This window comes from Colossoma macropomum, unplaced genomic scaffold, assembly GCF_904425465.1.
Source record: "Colossoma macropomum unplaced genomic scaffold, Colossoma_macropomum, whole genome shotgun sequence".
NCBI lineage: Eukaryota > Metazoa > Chordata > Actinopteri > Characiformes > Serrasalmidae > Colossoma > Colossoma macropomum.
Genome location: NW_023494798.1, coordinates 34,916,695 through 34,935,659, shown reverse-complemented (window position 1 = coordinate 34,935,659; position 18,965 = coordinate 34,916,695). Strand labels below are relative to the sequence as shown.

The window sequence follows — 18,965 nt, the reverse complement described above, 5'->3', positions numbered from 1 at the left end:
GTGTGAGCGGTAGAGTGAGCGGAGCGCGGTGAGCGTGAGTGCGAGTGGTTGGCGTTTTGCCAAACTTTTTTCTCTGTTGTTACGTCGTTGTCAGTCTGTATCTGTAGTTTGTTTGAGTGAGTTTGTGTGTGAGTGTGTGTGTGTGTGTGTGTGTGTGAGTGAGGTGTGGTGGGGTGTGTGCGGGGCGTCAGTTACCGGCGTTTTGCTGGGAGCATGGCGTCCCAAAGCCCCAGGCTGTATGAGAGCCTGTCTCGCCGGCATGGTGTAAAGGTGGAGTGCCGCGCGAGTGTGGAGGAGTGCTGTTTGGCGGCGGGGAGCGTCGTCGGGTACAATAATGTTGTGTCTGCTTCGCGCATGAACAGCGCTGTGGTAATGTTCCTGTCCACTGTGGACAAAGCTAATGAACTGGTGCAGAGTGGACTCGTAATTAGTGATCAGTTCGTGTCTGTTCTGCCCCTCAGTACTCCCTCCAAAAAGATTATTCTGTCCAACGTCCCCCCCGTTTATCTCTGACGAGCTGATCGCTCAGGAGCTGTCCCGGTTTGGAAAACTTGTCTCCCCCATTAAAAAGATCCCCCTCGGCTGTAAATCGCCCCTGGTGAAGCACCTGGTGTCGTTCAGGAGGTTGGTTTCATGGTGCTGAGAGATGGTGAGGACGAGCTGGACCTGGTGCTGAAGTTCAGAGTCGAGGGGTTTGAGTACACGGTGTTTGTGTCGTCTGACACCAACATGAAGTGCTTCAGGTGCGGCCTGACCGGACATCTCGTCCGAGCCTGCCCTGAAAAGCTCAGCGCTAACGCTAATGATGCCGGGAGCGCGGAGCGGCCGGGGCCTGCCGCGGCTGAGCCCGCGGTGGCCGTCCCCCCTGCGGCTGCTGCTCGGCCGGCTGCGCGGGGACCCGGCGGCTGCGGCGCCTGCGGGGGAAGAGCCGGCTGCGGCCGTGCCGGCCTCGGAAATGTCTGCTGGGGTTGCGCCGGCCGCGGACGAGCCTTTCCCGGCGGCGCTAACCGCGGAGGAGCCCGCTGTGGACGAGCCTGGTGGTGAGGAGCAGGAGCGGGGGATTCCTGACCCGGGGGAGCAAGATAACCAGGTAAGGGACAGCGGTACTGAGATCAGTCTAGCTGGTACAGCAGTGGAGGTGGAAATGGAAGTGGAGACTGTTTTTAAAGTTCCTAATAAAAGAAAGAAGCGGAACCGAGGGAAGGGCACTAAACAGGCCAAAACAGACAGCAGTGCGGTGAATGAAGTGGAGTCTGAGAGCGAAGGCTCTCTGTCTGACTCGGGCTGGTCGGTGTGCTCGCAGGAAGAGAACATGGCTGTGCTCTATAAAGTTGACGATATAAGAAAGTTCTTGCGGGTCACTAAAGGCCAAAAGGGCGTCCGTGTTGAAGAGCACTTCCCAAATAGTTCACAGTTTATCCATGACGTCAGGCATTTTAGGAGGGAAGGGTCCTTCACCGCTTTAGAAGTCTACAGGCTGAAGAAGATCCTGACCAGACTGAATAAAGTGAGCACTGAGGATGAGGTCTGACACTTCCTGCCCTCCCTGGTTCAGAATGGCCTCTGTTTTTAGTGTTTTTTTATCTATTTTATTTTTAATGGGTGATGTCAGAGTGGCGAGTCTGAACATTAATGGGGCGAGAGACTGTGGAAAAAGAGCAAAGCTGTATGAGTTGGTGAAGCAGAAGAGACTTGATGTAATATTTGTACAGGAAACGCATAGTGATGTCAGTAACACTGCAGACTGGGCTAAAGAGTGGGAGGGGCTTGCCTTTTTAAGTCATAACTCTTCTTCCAGTGGTGGGGTGGCTGTTCTTTTATCACAGAGTTTTACTCCTTGTTCTTATTCAGTGGATGAAATTTTAAATGGCAGACTTTTAAAAGTGACAGCGTGTTTTGAGAACACTGTTTTTGTTTTTATTTGTGTTTATGCCCCAACTGGGGGGATGGACAGGATGTCCTTTTTGGACACTCTGGACACCGTAATTGCAGGTTGTGGTTCTGATGAGTTTTTAATACTGGGTGGGGATTTTAACTGTACAGCAGACAGCATGGACAGGAACCACATGGAACCGCATGCTGCGTCCCGTAAGAGATTGTGTGAGATGCTGGAGGCCCATGACTTGTGTGATGTCTGGAGGAACTTCCATGGAGGGCAGAGACAGTATACCTGGGCACATTCAAGAGATAACACACTCTCATTGGCAAGGCTGGATCGATTTTATGGTTTTAGGTATCAACTTTCTGCTTTTACACGCTGTCTTATCTCCCCAGTTGGTTTTTCAGATCATTGTATGGTCCAGTGCACAATAAGGAAACGTAACGTTAAGCCGCAGAGTGCATACTGGCATTTTAACACTGCACTTTTAGAGGATGCCAATTTTAGAGAGTCTTTTACTTTTTTTTGGGATGTTTTTAGCTCAATGAAAACATCTTTTAGCTCTCTGCTGCAGTGGTGGGACATAGCTAAAATACAAATTAAAGTATTCTGTCAGCAGTACACTCTCAATGTCACAAGGGACATAGCCAGATCTCTCAAAGCTCTGGAGACTGAAATAGTGGCGCTCCAGGGTTTAGCAGAGGCCACAGGAAATCGGGGGCATATTGAAGCTCTGAAAACAAAAAAGACGGCATTGACTGACCTTTTAGGCATAACAGCACAGGGGGCGCTGGTCCGCTCACGTTTCCAGCGCGTGTCGGAAATGGATGCTCCTTCAAAGTTCTTCTTCGGTCTCGAGCGCAGAAATGGACAGAAAAGGTTTATGCATGCTGTGCGTACAGAATCAGGGGATCTCTTATCTGAGCCTTCTGAAATTCGGCAGCAGACAATCAGCTTTTTCTCAAAGCTGTACGAGAGCGAGTGGGCAGAGGCACGAGAGGTGGAGGAGGGATTCTTCCGTGACCTCAGCCAGCTCACGCGAGAGTCTGCTGCAGTGCTGGATGCAGATATCTCTCTGGGAGAGCTGTATGAGGCTCTCCAGGGCATGGAGAATGGTCGGGCGCCAGGTATTGATGGTCTCCCTGTTGAATTTTACAAAGCGTTTTGGTCAGTGTTGGGGCAGGATGTGCTGGATGTCCTCCAGAACAGCATAAGGGAAGGGAAGCTTCCGCTGAGCTGTCGGAGGGCCGTTCTAACCCTGCTACCCAAGAAGGGGGACCTAGCTGAACTGAAGAACTGGCGCCCTGTCTCTCTGTTGTGCACTGACTGCAAGCTGCTCTCAAAAACGTTAGCCTCGAGACTGGGGAAGGTGATGGAGCAGGTGGTTCACCTTGACCAGACGTACTGTGTGCCTGGAAGGTCAATTTTTGACAATGTATATCTAATTCGTGATGTTTTGGAAGTCTCCAGACTATTGGGCTTAAAGACTGGTCTCATTTTTTTGGATCAGGAAAAGGCATTTGACCGGGTTGAACACGGCTATCTGTGGAAAGTTCTGGAGAACTTTGGTTTCAACCCGGGTTTTATAGCCATGATCAAGGTTTTGTACAGTGACATTGAGAGTGTACTCAAAGTTAATGGTGGTTTATGTGCTCCTTTTAAAGTGCACAGAGGTATTAGGCAGGGCTGTGCTCTGTCTGGCATGCTGTACTCTCTAGCTATTGAACCTCTGTTGTGCAAACTGAGAGACTGCATCTCCGGTTTGTTTATACCTGGCTGTTCTACTCCACTGTGTGTCTCAGCATATGCAGACGACCTTGTTGTGATAGCAAGTACCCAGACTGATGTGGATGTTTTAGCTGGAATTTTAAATGATTTTAGGGTTTTATCGTCTGCAAAAGTAAACTGGACCAAGAGTGAAGCAGTTTTAGTTGGTGACTGGGATGGTGGGGAACCCGCGCTTCCAGATGGGTTGATGTGGAGAAGGGGTGGTTTTAAATATCTGGGGGTGTATCTGGGGGACAGTATCTGTAGTGCACAGAACTGGGATGGCATGGTTGAAAAGATTAAAGGACGCCTCAGTAAGTGGAAATGGTTAGTCCCCCAGATGTCCTATCGGGGAAGGGTGCTTGTTATCAACAACCTCGCTGCATCATCGCTCTGGCATAAACTGGCCTGCGTGGACCCCCCACCGAATCTGCTGGCAAACCTGCAAGCCGTGCTAGTGGACTTCTTCTGGGATCGACTGCACTGGATTCCGCAGGGAGTTCTACATCTGCCAAAAGAGGAAGGGGGGCAAGGACTCGTCCACTTGGCTAGCAGGGCCGCTGCCTTCCGAATCCAGTTCATCCAGAGACTTCTTGCTGGTCCCAGTGAGCTGGTTTGGAGGGCGGTATCATGCACAATATTACGCACAGTAGGTGGTCTGGGGTTGGACAGAGCATTGTTTTTAATGAGCACAAAAACACTGGACATTGCTGGGTTGCCTGTTTTTTATCGAGGACTTTTTAAAATCTGGGACTTTTTTAATGTGAATAAACAGGCTGGCTCCGCTTTGCACTGGCTGTTGGAAGAGCCTCTTTTCAACGGCACACGACTGGACTTGGAGGGCACGATCACCCCTGCACTGACTAGAGTCTTGTTGTCATCGGGAGTCACAACCCTCCGCCGGCTGGTGGACGTCGCCGGACCAGATCTCACTCGGGTGGAGGACGTGGCTGCGAGGCTGGGGATGAGATCTCTGCGAGTTGTGGCTCAGCTGCTCGAGGGCTGGAGGACAGCTCTCTCTCCTGAAGAACGTGAGCAGGTGAGGGACTACAGTGCAGGGGTGGTCAGTCCTACAGAGCATGACCCATTCCCGGACATCACTATCACGCCGGACCTACAGGACTGTGAAGGCCCCCTTCTGGAGTGTGAGGGGGAGTCTAGAATGAACTTGGGGACAGTGTCTGGTAAGCTGCTGTACAGAGCCTGTGTGAAGGTACTGAATAAGAAAAGACTGCACAGTAGAACCGACACACCGTGGCGTGATGTTTTTAATCTGAGTGATGATGTGAAGCCGGAGTGGAGAGCACTGTATAAACCACCATTGACTAAAAAAGTAGCTGACCTGCAGTGGAGGATTTTACATGGTATTGTCTCAGTCAACGCTTTTATTTCTGTTTTAAATCCTGAGATTTTACCACAATGTCCTTTTTGTCCCCAGAGAGAAACTGTGTTTCATGCTTTTATGGACTGTTTTAGGCTTTGCTCTTTGTTTGAAGTTTTAAAGACTGTTTTTAGGTCTCTTAATGTGACTTTTACACTCCAGACTTTTATCCTTGGTTTTAAATACGTCAGAAGAGAGAAATCCAAATGCCAACTGATCAACTTCATTCTTGGGCAGGCAAAAATGGCGATATATATCAGTCGTAAGAACAAGGTGGCGCATGGTACTGACTGTGAGGCCACAAGGATTCTCTCTAGGCTGGTGAGATCAAGGATTTTAATTGATTTTAATTATTATAAAAGCATGTGTGATGTGGAGGCCTTTGAGGCGATGTGGTGCTGTGGTGGGGCCGTGTGCTCAGTGTGCGAGGGTGAGCTCTGCTTCGCTCCTGAGCTCAGATGAGCCAGACTGAGTTTTATTTGTTTTCCTGTTTTTATCTATTTATAAAGTGTTTGTCTTGTTTTTATTTAATCAATTAATTTATTTCAATATAGCCTAAGATGACACTTTGTGACGGATGACTGTTTTAAAAAAATGCTGGTTCAATAAAGGACCATCAAAAAGTCAAAAAAAAAAGTCTCTCTCTCTCTCTCTCTCTCCCTCACTCACTCACTTACCATCTATCTCTCTCTCTTTTCTCTTCATCTCTCTTTTTCTCTGTCTTTCTTCTCTCTTTCTCTCAGTCTCACTCACTCACTCTTTCTTGATCTATCTAGCTATCTATCTATCTATCTCTCACTCTCTTTCTCTGTCTGTTTCTTCTGTCTTTCTCTCAGTCTCACTCAGTCTCTCTCTCCCTGTCTCTCTGTCTCTCTCCATCTCTCACTCACTCACTCATTCAATCACTCTTGATATCTATCTATCTATCTATCTATCTATCTATCTCGCTCTTTCTTTCTCTTTCTCTCTCTCTTTCTCTCTCTCTCTCTCTCTCTCTATCTCTCTCTTTTTCTCTTTCTCTCTCTCTGTCTCTCTTGCGCTCTTTCTCTTTCTCTCTCTTTCTCTCTCTCTCTCGGTCTCCCTCTCTCTCTCTCTCTCTCTCTCTCTCTCTCTCTCTCTCTCTCTGTCTCTGTCTCTCCCTCTCTCTGTGTGTTACAGTAGATGTTGATGTATGAGGAGTGTCAGTTTGTCAGGGCTGTTTTTTGTAGAAGCTGAGCTCCAGTCAGCAGAGAGCAGGGGCCGGGGGGAGAGGGTGGGGAGCGGGGACGGGGGGAGAGGGTTGGGGGTGGGGTGTGTGTGTGAGGTGAGGGGTCAAGGGTGGGCTACAGCTTTCTGGATAAGCATAAAAACGTCAGCCAGGTCACAGCTGTCACCAGTGATGCTGCGGTGTTGTATGAATTGTTTCTGTCAGTCCAGACCGCGACTGTGTTTGTGAGAAGAGCAGATATTTTATTATAGTTTAAATGAATGAAAAGTTGTTATTGTTTACAGTTTCTGTTCTGCAGAAAGAGGAAACATCCTGTACAGGTTTTCTGTTCTCATCACTTTTTGCAGTTAAAACAAACAGACAAACACTGATTGTGTCCATACAGAGGGAATTCGATATAAATGTCAAAAGCTGCAGTGAATATGCGCTTTATTATTACAGTTGAACAGTATAGAGAATAACAGTAATAACTCTTGATTTCTATGGGTTAACCCATACATTCCCAGGTGTATTACATCCTGAGGCTTATTATTTTTCTGTAATTTCATGGACTGAGTGGCTGAATTATTAATAAAATAATAAATCATAATTACATAATAAAAGTTCAGTCCATTTAAAGGGTTATTAGTAAGATATTAAAAGATAAATACAGTACAGTGCCTTTTCAGATCGACGGCTCTCGACTCCAGGCTGGTTTTGCACAGTGAAACTTTCATGAAACGTGTTGCGTGTTGTGAGTTGCATGCAACATAATTTCTGTGCAACTTGACTGTTACAGGAAGCAACTAAAACAATCAAAGTTGCACACATTCAGTTACTCCACTAGATCTTCACGTCATGACATCATAACTGTACACTAAATAGAAAAGACGGTTCTTTAAGGGTTCTTTAGTAGAGGCAGAGGTTCTGTTTAGGACTAGGAGTTCTGTATATAACCATGGTGGAATGGTTACGCAGATTGATGGAGAATGTGTTCTCCATATGGTTCTATGTAGGAGCTTTTTGAGTAAGGTTCTATATAGCACCAAAAAAGTGTTCTTCTTTTGATACAATGTCAGGCTTGTAAAAAAGAAGAACCATTTTTGGTGCTGTATAGAACCGCTTTCAAAAACATTCACACAAACACAAAATAAATACTGTACGTTCTCCATCAGTCTGAAGAACCATTTGATTATGCAGAGAACCAATTGAGCATGCAAAAGGTTCTATTTTTTCCTATCCTATTCCTGTAAGTTCTAAAAACACATTTCCAATATATTTAGCTAAAAAAGGCAAAATCACCTGCAGTGAGGAGAACCGCTCCTCAAACTGGGATCTGCCTCCTTAGAGGAAGATGTGCCTCAGTTTTTTGCCTTATTTTAGTAAATACACTTTTAAATTGTGCCTTAATGACTGAAGAGTTGATGATCTACATCAAATACCATGTTGTAGATTTTCTAAGCAAAGTAGTTTACAGTAGTTACAGTAGCTTAAACAGTAGAAGTTTACACCAGGTGTTGCAGTAATTTCCACTACTTGTTTCTGTAGTTTACACTGGGTATTTCTGTAGTTTACACTGGGTGTTTCTGTAGTTTACACTGGGTGTTGCTGTAGTTTACACTGGGTGTTGCTGTAGTTTACACTACTTTTTGCTGTAGTTTACACTGGGTATTTCTGTCGTTTACACTGGGCATTTCTGTAGTTTACACTGGGTATTTCTGTAGTTTACACTGGGTGTTGCTGTAGTTTATACCACTTTTTGCTGTAGTTTACACTGGGTATTTCTGTCGTTTATGCTGGGTATTTCTGTCGTTTATGCTGGGTTTTTCTGTAGTTTACACTACTTGTTTCTGTAGTTTACACTGGGTATTTCTGTAGTTTACACTGGGTGTTGCTGTAGTTTATACTACTTTTCTCTGTTGTTTACACTGGGCATTTCTGTAGTTTACACTGGGTGTTTCTGTAGTTTACACTGGGTGTTGCTGTTGTTTACACTACTTGTTTCTGTAGTTTACACTGGGTATTTCTGTAGTTTACACTGGGTGTTGCTGTAGTTTATACTACTTTTCTCTGTAGTTTACACTGGGCATTTCTGTAGTTTACACTGGGCGTTTCTGTAGTTTACACTGGGTGTTGCTGTTGTTTACACTACTTGTTTCTGTAGTTTACACTGGGTATTTCTGTAGTTTACACTGGGTGTTGCTGTAGTTTATACTACTTTTCTCTGTAGTTTACACTGGGCGTTTCTGTAGTTTACACTGGGTGTTGCTGTAGTTTAAACTGGGCGTTGCTGTAGTTTACACTGGGTGTTGCTGTAGTTCACACAGTTGGGTCTTGCTGTAGTTTACACTGGGTATACAGAAACATGTAGTGTAAACTACAGGAAAAATTGAAAACATATCTTTTTGACCAAGTTTTTACATAAAACTGTTGTCGTTTATTTTATTTACTTGTCATTTTATTTTTCCTCCGTTTGTTCCTTTTCTGCTTTTAAGTCCAGTTCACATTTTTAATAATCATTTGAAAATGTCTTTTTAACCCAGTTATTAATTAAGATATTGTTGTCATTAATTTATTTCCTTGTCATTTTGTCACATTTTATTTTTTGTTTATTCCTTCTGTTCTTTGTTCTGCTGTTGTTGTGTTTTTGCTTTTATTACTTAATTTACTTTTCAGTTGTAAAGCACTATGAGCTGCTTTGTGTACGAAAAACATATTTATTATGTATTATTATAGGTATGTCTTTCATGTTTCTGGCTACAGTGCAGTTAAACAAAAAAAGTAAATAAGACGAGAACCAGAAGCAGCTTAAGACTCGCCGCCCCAGACCTTTACTGTGGAACATCAGGCTGGATCTCATAAGTCCCTGCTTTGAGTTCTGATCTGCTCTCCCCACAGCCGACACGCCCATAGAGGAGTTCACGCCCACTCCTGCGTTTCCCGCCCTGCAGTACCTGGAGTCGGTGGATGAGGGGGGCGTGGCCTGGCAGGCGGGGCTTCGGACAGGAGACTTTCTCATCGAGGTAAGATCAGAGCGGTTCTTCTGGTTCCTCACTGCTGGGTTCAGAGCTGCTGATGTAAAACTGTGAAGCTATTACTCTTCTAAAGGGGAATTCCACCACTTTTTCAAATTTTCTCCATAATTCAGTGTTTGTAAATGGAGTCATTCAGAGTGGTTTGGTGTGAAATGGTTCAGATGTCTTTACAGTGGTGGTGATAGGAACCAGGGGTCGCCATGACTACAAGACAGATATAGACATTTTATTAACTATCCAGAACCACCAGTGAACCTACACGAGTCTTCTGAGTTTATATGGAATGTTGATGATGGAAAATAGTGGAAAATCTGAAATACTAAGTTTTCTTTGGGGACTATTTTTCCTCACAGCGCCCTGCATGTATCCCTCCACCATGAATGGATTTTAAGGCCAAAATCTTCTCAAAACTATCATAAACAGTGTCTCAGTCATCAGGCAGTGAATTCATAACCATTTCATGTAGGAACTTTCTGTGAGGAGCTTTTAGAGGTGGACGTCTGGTTCCTATCACCACCACAGTGAACAGTTCTGACTCGGTAAGTTTCTCTAGAACGGAGCGTTTCACACCAAACCACTCTGAACCGCTCTGTTTACATCTAAACCAGTTAATTATGTAGAATTTTGAAAAATCAGTGGAGTTTCCCTTTAAAAAAGTATAATATTTTTAAAAAATGGTCTCACTGTGAAAAATTAAGAGCCCCTGTTCCGTGTCATTTACGTTGACGTGTGCTGCGTTCTAGAGCTGTGATACTTCCTGCTGATTGGCGGTTTTGTTTGATGTTTGGATTTAGTCTGGTTTATACTGGGCGAGGCTTTATGTGTTCTGTTTACAAATACAGTGTGTTGACTTTTACTCAGTAATCTCAATTTTGTGTGCATCCTGTTTTCCGTTTCCTGATAATTTATGTTTGAAGTTTTATATAGCATTAAACTGAAATCACTCATTGTTTATTATGAATGCTGAAATGAGGCAAAATAATAAATAAATTAACGAATCAATCAAAAAGTCAAAGCAGAAATAAATAAATGAGTAGCAGAAAACTAAAAATGAATACATTTTGAGGAAAACTGTAAATTAATGAATAAAGCAAAATAGAAATAAATAAATAAATAACAGAAAAGTAAAAAAAAATGAATAAATGAGTGAACGAATAAATAAATAAATGGATTTGGGAAGCAAATATAAAATGAGTCTTTTTCATTGTGCTGGTGCAGTGATGGAATTGCTGTATTGCAAATTGTGGCCTGTTTTTCTTGCCCTGTTAAGTTCAGGCAGAGTTTGGTGGGTGAAGCTGGTCAGACAGTAAGGCGTGTAAAGGCTTGTAAACTACCGCTTTAAAGTCTATCCAAGATCTGACAGACTTCAGATTGTGGCAGACAGTGCTTTTTGTACTATGCAGTCTAAAAGTTTGTCAGTACAAATTATATTAAATTATCAGTATAACAATTTGAGTGAAAATAGAATGTTTGAATTATTTATTTCAGAATTTCTTAGTATTTGGGTGTGCTGCCCTTTAGCTTTAAAGAGCCCGTATCATGGAAAAACAAAACTTCCTCACTTTTCTGGGAGTAAAAAAGTTTGAAGTTAGTGTGAAAACATTTTTCTAAATGAAAATAAGTGAACACACCCCCCTCAGAGAACACTTCTGCACATTTTAATGCACAGTTACTGTTTATTTGCTGATTTTTTTTTTTATTATATTAAAAAATAAAAACACAAAATGTGTCCTGTGCAAAAGTTATGGCCCATTTATATGAATATACTTGAACTTCTCTGTGTATTTGTCAGTATAAGCCAAGTATACTTGAGTATAATTTTGTCTAGTATGTCTCTGATAAGTATATAAATGTATACTGAAAGCATACGCTCTTATTTTTAGTTTGACCTCTTATTGACCAGGGTATATTTTGGTTTGTCCATCTGAATTTACATGACCAAATCGTAAGGCAAATTATTCAGTAACTGCATGAAATAAATGTAAATTTTTGTTTTATTTAATTTTTTATTTTTTGTAAAAGCTCCCCTTAAATTAATAGAACGTGCGTTTTATGATCACACATATCGCTATATGCTTACAATTTACTGCTGAAAGCTAAAAATCTTAGACGCTCTTTGTATTATTTTATAAAAATAATGTTTACAGAGCAGATCACTGAAGAGACGCCATCTGTTTATAGTTTATAGCCCAGATTTGTGAAAAATGGGTCGACTTTCAGTAGAAAAAAAACTGAGTTCAGCTTCTTTTATTATAAGGGTTTAAAATTACATCACCCATCTATTTGACTGGAGAGAAGACAGTTACAGCTCTCATACGACCCCCACCTTTAGAATGTAGCTTATGAAATATGAAAGTTATGAAGAATATGACGAAGTGCGTTTTGGAACCACCGGTGGTCTCAAGGAGTTGAAGAGGTTAAAGGAAGTTTACTAAAGGCACTCTTGAATAGAGTGTTCTCAGTGTTCAGAGTGTTCAGTGTCCTCTCAGACTTTTGGACCCCACTGCAGCTCTGAGTGCTGTTTATATTCATTTCTTTGCTGTTGTCCATGATCAGCTGTGTTTGTGCTGCTGGAGCGTCTCAGTAATGTGTGTAGAAAGATGAGGGTTTCACATCCTTCAGATTAGAGCCTCTCTAAAGAGGCCGTTTGCTAACAGCCCCTTCAGCTGCAGCGCGTCTGTCTTCTGCGTGATGATTAGACGGAGTGCCGTCATTAGGAGAAGCACTGCGGTCCCGGCTTGAGGCTGAATGGAGAAGCAAATGAGACGAAGCTGCGTCGCTCTGTAGAGATCTGTCCTCTCCATCCTTGCCTCTCTCGCTTTGTCCATCTTCCCTGCTTTTCACACAGACGCACTCACTTCTCTCTCTCTGTCTGCACTTCTCACACTTTCACTCGTTCTTTCAGGCTCCGTCAATCCCTCCTCCTCTTTTTTCTCTTCTTAGGCACCTGAGCACATTGTTTAAACAGCGTTTATCTCAGTGCTGAGTGTGTTTTAGTCAGTAAAAACTGTACGTAACACTAGAATAAATAAAGCTCAGCTATAGCTGCTTTTCTCACATCTCCAGCAGGAAACTTTTCCGTAAAAGTAGAACAGTTTCTTGTAAAATGTCTCTCAACGTTAGTTTTTTACGAGGCTGAAGTCGCTTCTCATTCGCCAGCTTCTTGCTCGAATTTTTCCACCTTAAATGTGCCTGAGGTGCTAGAATGTAACTGCTGCACCATTTAAGGTGGAACGGGATAATTAGAACAAGAAGCTGGCGAATAAGAAGCGACATCAGCTTCATAACTTTTTAGTGTTTGAGTTTCTCACTGCAGATTAAACGTATCAGGAAACCAGCTGGAGTGATTATAAACACTAATAAGTCCATTCATCTCCAAATTATCATTGTTCATCTTAAATCTCTCTCTTTGCCGTTTTCGTTAGCTACTAGCTAGGCGAGACTGTTGTCTGTGTTGCTATGGTGACCAGCAGTCTGCGCTGATCTTCAGGGTTAAAGGGTGAATCAGCAGTTCTACATTAACTCCAGAGTTTAAGACCATTTATTGTTAAACTGTGTTGAACGATCAGCAGAGCTTTATTTTACTGTAAAGGAGGATTATTTTGTTTATAACGGTTAATAAAAAAACATTATTATGTTAGATGATTCTTTTTAAGTTTAAAAAACAATATTGGGCTGTGTTTGGGTTCAGAACTGGCCTACAACTCTGCACACACACTTTCCCTCTTTGCACCTTAACCTGGCTGTGTTTGAGCCCTCAAAGCGGCCAACAGCTGCAAAGGTATGGCAGATTTTTAAAATATAAAAATACAGACTTTAAAACAAGCACACACGGGTCTTTACTACGCTGATATATATATTAGCGCAACACACTAACACACCACCACCACGTCAGTGTCGCTGCAGTGCTGAGAATGACCCACCACCCAAATAGTACCTGCTCTGTGAGGGTCCATGGGGGTCCTGTGGGGGTCCTGACCACTGAAGAACAGGGTAACAAGGTATGCAGAGAAACAGATGGACTACAGTCTGTAACTGTAGAACTACAGAGTGAGACTGTATGGTCAATGGAGCTGATACAGTGGACAGTGAGTGTAGAAACAAGGTTTAGGTTTGGTTTAATGAAGTGGCTGGTTGTGTGTTTCTATATATATATATATATATATATATATAGGTTTTGTAGCTTTAACATCTTTGAAGGATGTCTGAGTCACTGTTTAGTGTTATATTTACGTTACTCTGAGTTTCTCTGTGTGTGTGCTGGTGGTTGTCATCTCCTCTCACGTGCTCCTCACGTTTGTGTGAGATAAACAGATAATAGTGGCTGAAAGCTGAGAGCGTCAGTAAAGCAGACCTGTCTGCGTGATGTAAGACACTAAGACAGCATAAAACATTCATGTACTGTGTGATTGTGCACATGCACGTGTGTGCATGAGCCCAAACGTGCATGCGTGCATGTGCACGTGTGTGTGTGTGTGTGTGTGTGTGTGTGTATGTGTGTGTGTGTGTGTGTGTGTATGTGTGTGTGTGTGCTGTGTGCAGAATGTATCTTACACAGCTGACTGAGCGTGCTCACTTAGTGATGATGACGTAACATCGGAAGTGTAGTTGATCACACTGTTTCTCTGCTACGTCAGTCAGAAATTAAAGCCCTAGATTGATGAAAAGTCTAATTAACCCAGCCCCCCCACCCCCTTACCTCAGATGAATTTAAATGCGATTTTAATTAGTCGTCTTTATTAGGGTAGATGTGCTTGTGAAGCGCGGATGTATCTGCTGCTTTGGTTGCTGGGTTTATGTTAATCCGTGCTCTTGTTAATGTGAAACAGTGTGCGTTTATATCTGACGTGACCAACACTGCGGTTAGCGTGCTGCCATCATGGCGCTGCATAGGCCTCATGTAACCTGCTGTGACATCATAAAAAATTCACCGATCACCAAACAGTTGTGCCCAGGAGCCGATAACTTGGTGATCCGAGCTGCCTCAGATGGAGCACAGCCTGCACATGCTCAGCCGTGAAAAGGAATTAGCTAACGTGCTAAATGACTATAGCTGAGTAGTTTTGGATAATTAGCACATCTTACCTACCTTTAGGTATTAATGTCACACACAGACTCAGAAAGAAGGTCCAGTTGGATGTTTAGGTTTCAGATGATCTCAAAATCAGGTGGCGCAGTGTGTAGCGCTGTCGCATCACAGCAAGAAGGGGCTGGGTTCACTTTTGTGGCTGGGCAACCAGGGTCCCTATATTTCATTGAAAATAGTACAAAGACAGCATATCAAATAATCAGACTGAGAATTTTTTTTTTTTTTTTTGAAAAATATTTGGCCATTTTGAATTTGATGCCAATTACACGTTCCAAAAAAGTTGGAACGGGGGCAGCAAAAGGCAGGTAAAGTTGTGTAGTGCTAAAAAAAAACACCTGGTGGTTAATTGACAACAGGTCAGTAACATGATTGGGTATAAAGAGCATCTCAGAGAGGCGGAGTCTTTCAGAAGTAAAGATGAGGAGGGGGTCACCACTCTGTGAAAGACTGCACCATCAAATAGGCAACAATTCAAGAATAACGTTTCTCAACATAAAATAGCAAAGAACTTCTGCTTTTCATCGTCTACGGTACAGAATATCATTAAAAGACTCTGGAAAAATCTCAGAATCTGGAGAAATCTCTGTATGTAAGGGTCAAGGCCAAAAACCAGTATTAGCTGGCCGTGATCTTTGGGCCCTCAGACAGCACTGCATTAAAAACAGACATGATTCTGTAGTGGAAATCACTGCATGGGCTCAGAAACACTTCTGAAAACCACTGTCTGTGAAAACAGTTCATCACTGCATCCACAAATACAAGTTAAAACTCTAAAACGCAAAGAAGAAGCTGCACATAAACACGATCCAGAAACCAAACATTTGGCTGTTGAGCAGCTGAAATCCTGTATAAAACCAGAACGGAAAACATTTCACAACACTCAACTACAGCAGTGTCTCCTCAGTTCCCAAACACTTACAGAGTGTTGTTAAAGAAGAGGTGATGAAACTCAGTGGTAAACAGGCCCCCGTCCCAACTTTTTTGGAACATGTTGTTGGCATCAAATTCAAAATGGGCACATATTTTTCAAAAAACAATAAAATTTCTCAGTTTCAACATCTGTTATGTTGTATTTGTACTACTTTCAATCAAATTAAATGATTTAAATGATTTGCACCATTGCATTTTGTTTTTATTTACATTTTGCACAGCATCCCAACTTTTTTGGAAATGTGATTGTGCATTTTCCTGAGTCTGCCACTTAATTTTGCGCATAATTTTAGATCGGATTACTTGTAGTGAGCATGTAAACAGAGATTTTCATCAGATTGTTGAGTAGAGTGTGATATAAACGCCTCAGTCTTAGTCTCTAATCTGAAAGTATTCAATCTGATTAGCAGTACTCTTTGCATGGAAACACAGTCAATGAGAAGAGTGCTGTGAGTGAACTGTTGAGCACTTTTGCGTACATAGATACTTGTTTCTGAATCTGGTTCAGCATGGCTGAAGAACAGGCCTACTGGCTTCATTTTGGTCAAAATCTCCCTGCAAATCAAATCTAAAAATTGTGCCTGAATCAAAAAGTTACTGTTTCAGTCACTGTGTATCCTCCTCGCTCGGTTTCTGTCCATGTCTGCCTTTGTTTACCTTCCCTCGTGTGTCTAGCCATGTGCTTCTGTTGTTGTTGTTTTTGTTCCTCTCCTTTCCTTTTCTGTCTCCTTGTCATCTGTCTCAATCCTTGGGTTCACTACACGACTTTAAAAGTCTTAGCAGATTATTAAAGACTGGGCGTCTCACACTGTAGCACTGTTCTGCTGATTTTTTTGGCCGACTGAAATATTGGGGATCACACGCTACTCAACTTTTAAGCTGCTGCTGAACTGAACTCACTGAACTCACTGAACTCACAGAAACTCACTAGGAAACACAAATAAACAGTGGTGGAGCTGCTGCTGCTGTTTTGTCTGCCGTTTGCGCTGAAACAGTAAAGAAGCAGCAGGTAAACGTGTTTAAGTGGATCATGGCTTTAAAAATGTGATAAGTTTGTTTTTTTTCTGAGTTTTAAATGTACATTAAAAAGCTTCGCTCCACACCTGAGTGACTTTTCATCATTTTTCTTTGTTTACTTGCTGTATTTTCTTTTTTCGTGCTCTCGGTTTTCATTGGTTGTTGCAGGAATCTGTTCAGATTGAGTCGTTGATCAGATAACCGTAGATCACGGTCAGATTCGGGTTGGAAAAATCAAACGTTTGATAAACTCTGACTGGTCTGAAACGCGATCGGGAGGCAGTAAATCGGAGTCTGCGCCCCTCGCACACGACTTGACTCTCTCCAACCGTCGACTCTGACTGACCCAAAAACCTGCAGACCAGAGCCGACCAGCTCAGACTCAGCCAGACTGAGAATCGGGGCTAAAATCGGGGTAAAAGTTGTGTAGTGCAACCCCGGCTTCACCATTAGCCCCAGGTGTTTCTTGTTTCCTCTCGGTGTTTTTATACTTGTGCTCAGTCTATTAGTCTGTGTTCAGACTGCAGGCGAATTGGATTTGTTTCCCAAATCAGATCTTTTGACTCGACTTTCCGCTCTGTGATTTGCAAGTGATCAGATCGGATTTGTGTGTCCAAACATCACCAGTCTGTCTGCATGGGTTGCCATGGTAACGGCGTAGGCATCAGTAACTACGTAGCTACGCTGGTGATGAGGATTGCATACGTCATCTCTCCCTCCAAACTCTTCAGAATTCCCTTCATGATCATGAATCTTTGGCGCTCTTCTTAAATCCCAGCATTTCCATCACTCTGGATTCGACATTGTTGTTTGTTGTGTTGCGAGTGACGCAAAAGACACTTTGAGTTCCGGTTTGAGCGTCCAGACTGAGACGCATCTGTAAACATCATATTGGAATTGCATTTCAAACCACCTCTAAATGTGGTTTGGATCCGATTTGCAAAGATCTGATTTTTTTTTGCTGTTCACATTGTCAAAAATGAATCTGGATACAATCTGGATTTGCCAAAAATCAGATTTGGGCTGGCAGTCTGAACAAGGCCTTTGTCTTGCTTTGCTCATGCGATCCATTTTTGCCTGTTGCTGTTTCTAGTCTTTATTTGTCTCATTGTCCTCTTTGGGTTTTGTCTTCCTCTGTTTGTTTTTCTCCTGTTTGGTTTCCCTTTGTTCTTCTGTTTAATCCCGTACTTATCTACTCTCTCATCTGCTGATCAGTTTCTGGACTCTGACTTAATAAAAGCACTCGCACTTCTGTCCAGCCTCACTGTCTCCTCCGTTACACGCTGACAGAGGCAGAGCTGTGATGCATCTCTCTGCTCTCAGGATGCTGAAGGTACCTGAGCGTTTATGGGCTGTATTTTTATCCTCGGTCAGGGCTATTTTTGTGAGGAGTTCAGTACAGTAGTCCTCCTCAGGTCCAACACAAGCTGAAGAGGTCTTACTCTCTCTAACTAAAGCTTGGCCTACAGTACATGATTTTTTGCCTGATTTTAACCTCGATTTGCCCCTTGTGACAATTTTTCACAATCTTAAGCACTTTTCCACACTGTAAAATCGTCAGATCTACTTAAAAAAGGACTTCATGTGGTAACGAGTAAATGAACTATTTTTATTCAGCTCAAACAAATACTTCAATTGAAAGAGTCGTTTATTCAAAGTATTTATTTAGGTTTAATAAAACTAGTTAATTTACTTGTTACCTCATGAAGTCATTTTTTTAAATAGATCTGACGGGACACTTTTAACAGTGCAGGTCAGGAGCTCGATCGGAAGCGACTGACGCCACGGATGATCTGTAGTGTGAGAGGAGAAACGAGTGAATCTTTAGCCTCCGATCGAACTCTGAAGTGATCTGAGATTATCAAACGTTTGATATTTATGACTCAAAACGCTGAGTCCTGCAGTGTGAGAAGGTCAGATTTACTCAGTGAGTGATTCAAACAGCCAATCAGAGAGCTGCAAGAGCAGAGAAACAGGCGAAGATGTGTATGAACAGTGGAGCGGAGAGAGAGGAGCTGAGAGTAAAACGCAGGCAGATAAGAGCTGATATCATGTTTATAATGTTGATCCAGACGTCATGTACAGTTTCAGCTCAGCTGCCGGTTTGTAGTGAAATATTTCTCCAGCTCTCAGTGTATCAGTGTTTCTCACCACATATTAATCCCCAGTTTACACTTTTATTATGCATAAAAGCCCAGACAGGTCCAGTGAGCTCAGCCCTGTGTGTCATGTGAGTTCTGGGAGTTTGAGTTCTTATTTGTAGCCCAAACTCGTTGTGTGTTATTCTCTCTCTTTGCCCTGTCGTCTAGTCTGAGCGCCTCACGACAATAAGACAAGAAACTCTGTGTCAAACTGACGTTAAGTTTGTGCTGCTCTCCGTTTTAGAAACCTGTTAAGATTTTGAAAGTCGTGTAGTGACGCCCAGCCTTACATTAGCAGGTTTCTGCGCCCTGTGGAAGTGTTTTATTTAGAGTGATAAATCAAATTTACACAGTTTTACCACCTTCTTACTCCAAATGTAGATGATCAGCCAGGATATGTTTGTAGTCTGAAGTTTGCTTCTTTAGTTTTAGCACTGGAGCTACGAGGCTGATGTAGCAAGTAATGTAAGTTTATGTATACAAGTTAAACTGCATATGTAGTTTAAGGGGAATTCCATGATTTTTCCAAATTTCTGCACT

The 18,965-nt window shown here is 42.8% G+C and overlaps 2 protein-coding genes across 2 annotated transcripts in view; both read left to right on the top strand.

Annotated features, from left to right (window-relative positions):
- Positions 1–513, top strand: part of LOC118817850 (latent-transforming growth factor beta-binding protein 1) — a 106,441-nt gene extending 105,928 nt beyond the window's left edge. The window contains exon 19 of the mRNA XM_036584807.1: positions 192–513. Within this exon, the coding sequence (XP_036440700.1) occupies positions 192–513 (322 nt within the window). The remainder of the gene's footprint in view (positions 1–191) is intronic.
- Positions 514–2,051: 1,538 nt separating this feature from the next.
- Positions 2,052–18,965, top strand: part of LOC118817849 (SH3 and multiple ankyrin repeat domains protein 2-like) — a 92,710-nt gene continuing 75,796 nt past the window's right edge. The window contains exons 1-4 of the mRNA XM_036584806.1: positions 2,052–2,164; positions 2,519–4,271; positions 4,422–4,830; positions 9,112–9,236. Of these exons, the coding sequence (XP_036440699.1) occupies positions 2,052–2,164; positions 2,519–4,271; positions 4,422–4,830; positions 9,112–9,236 (2,400 nt within the window). The remainder of the gene's footprint in view (positions 2,165–2,518; positions 4,272–4,421; positions 4,831–9,111; positions 9,237–18,965) is intronic.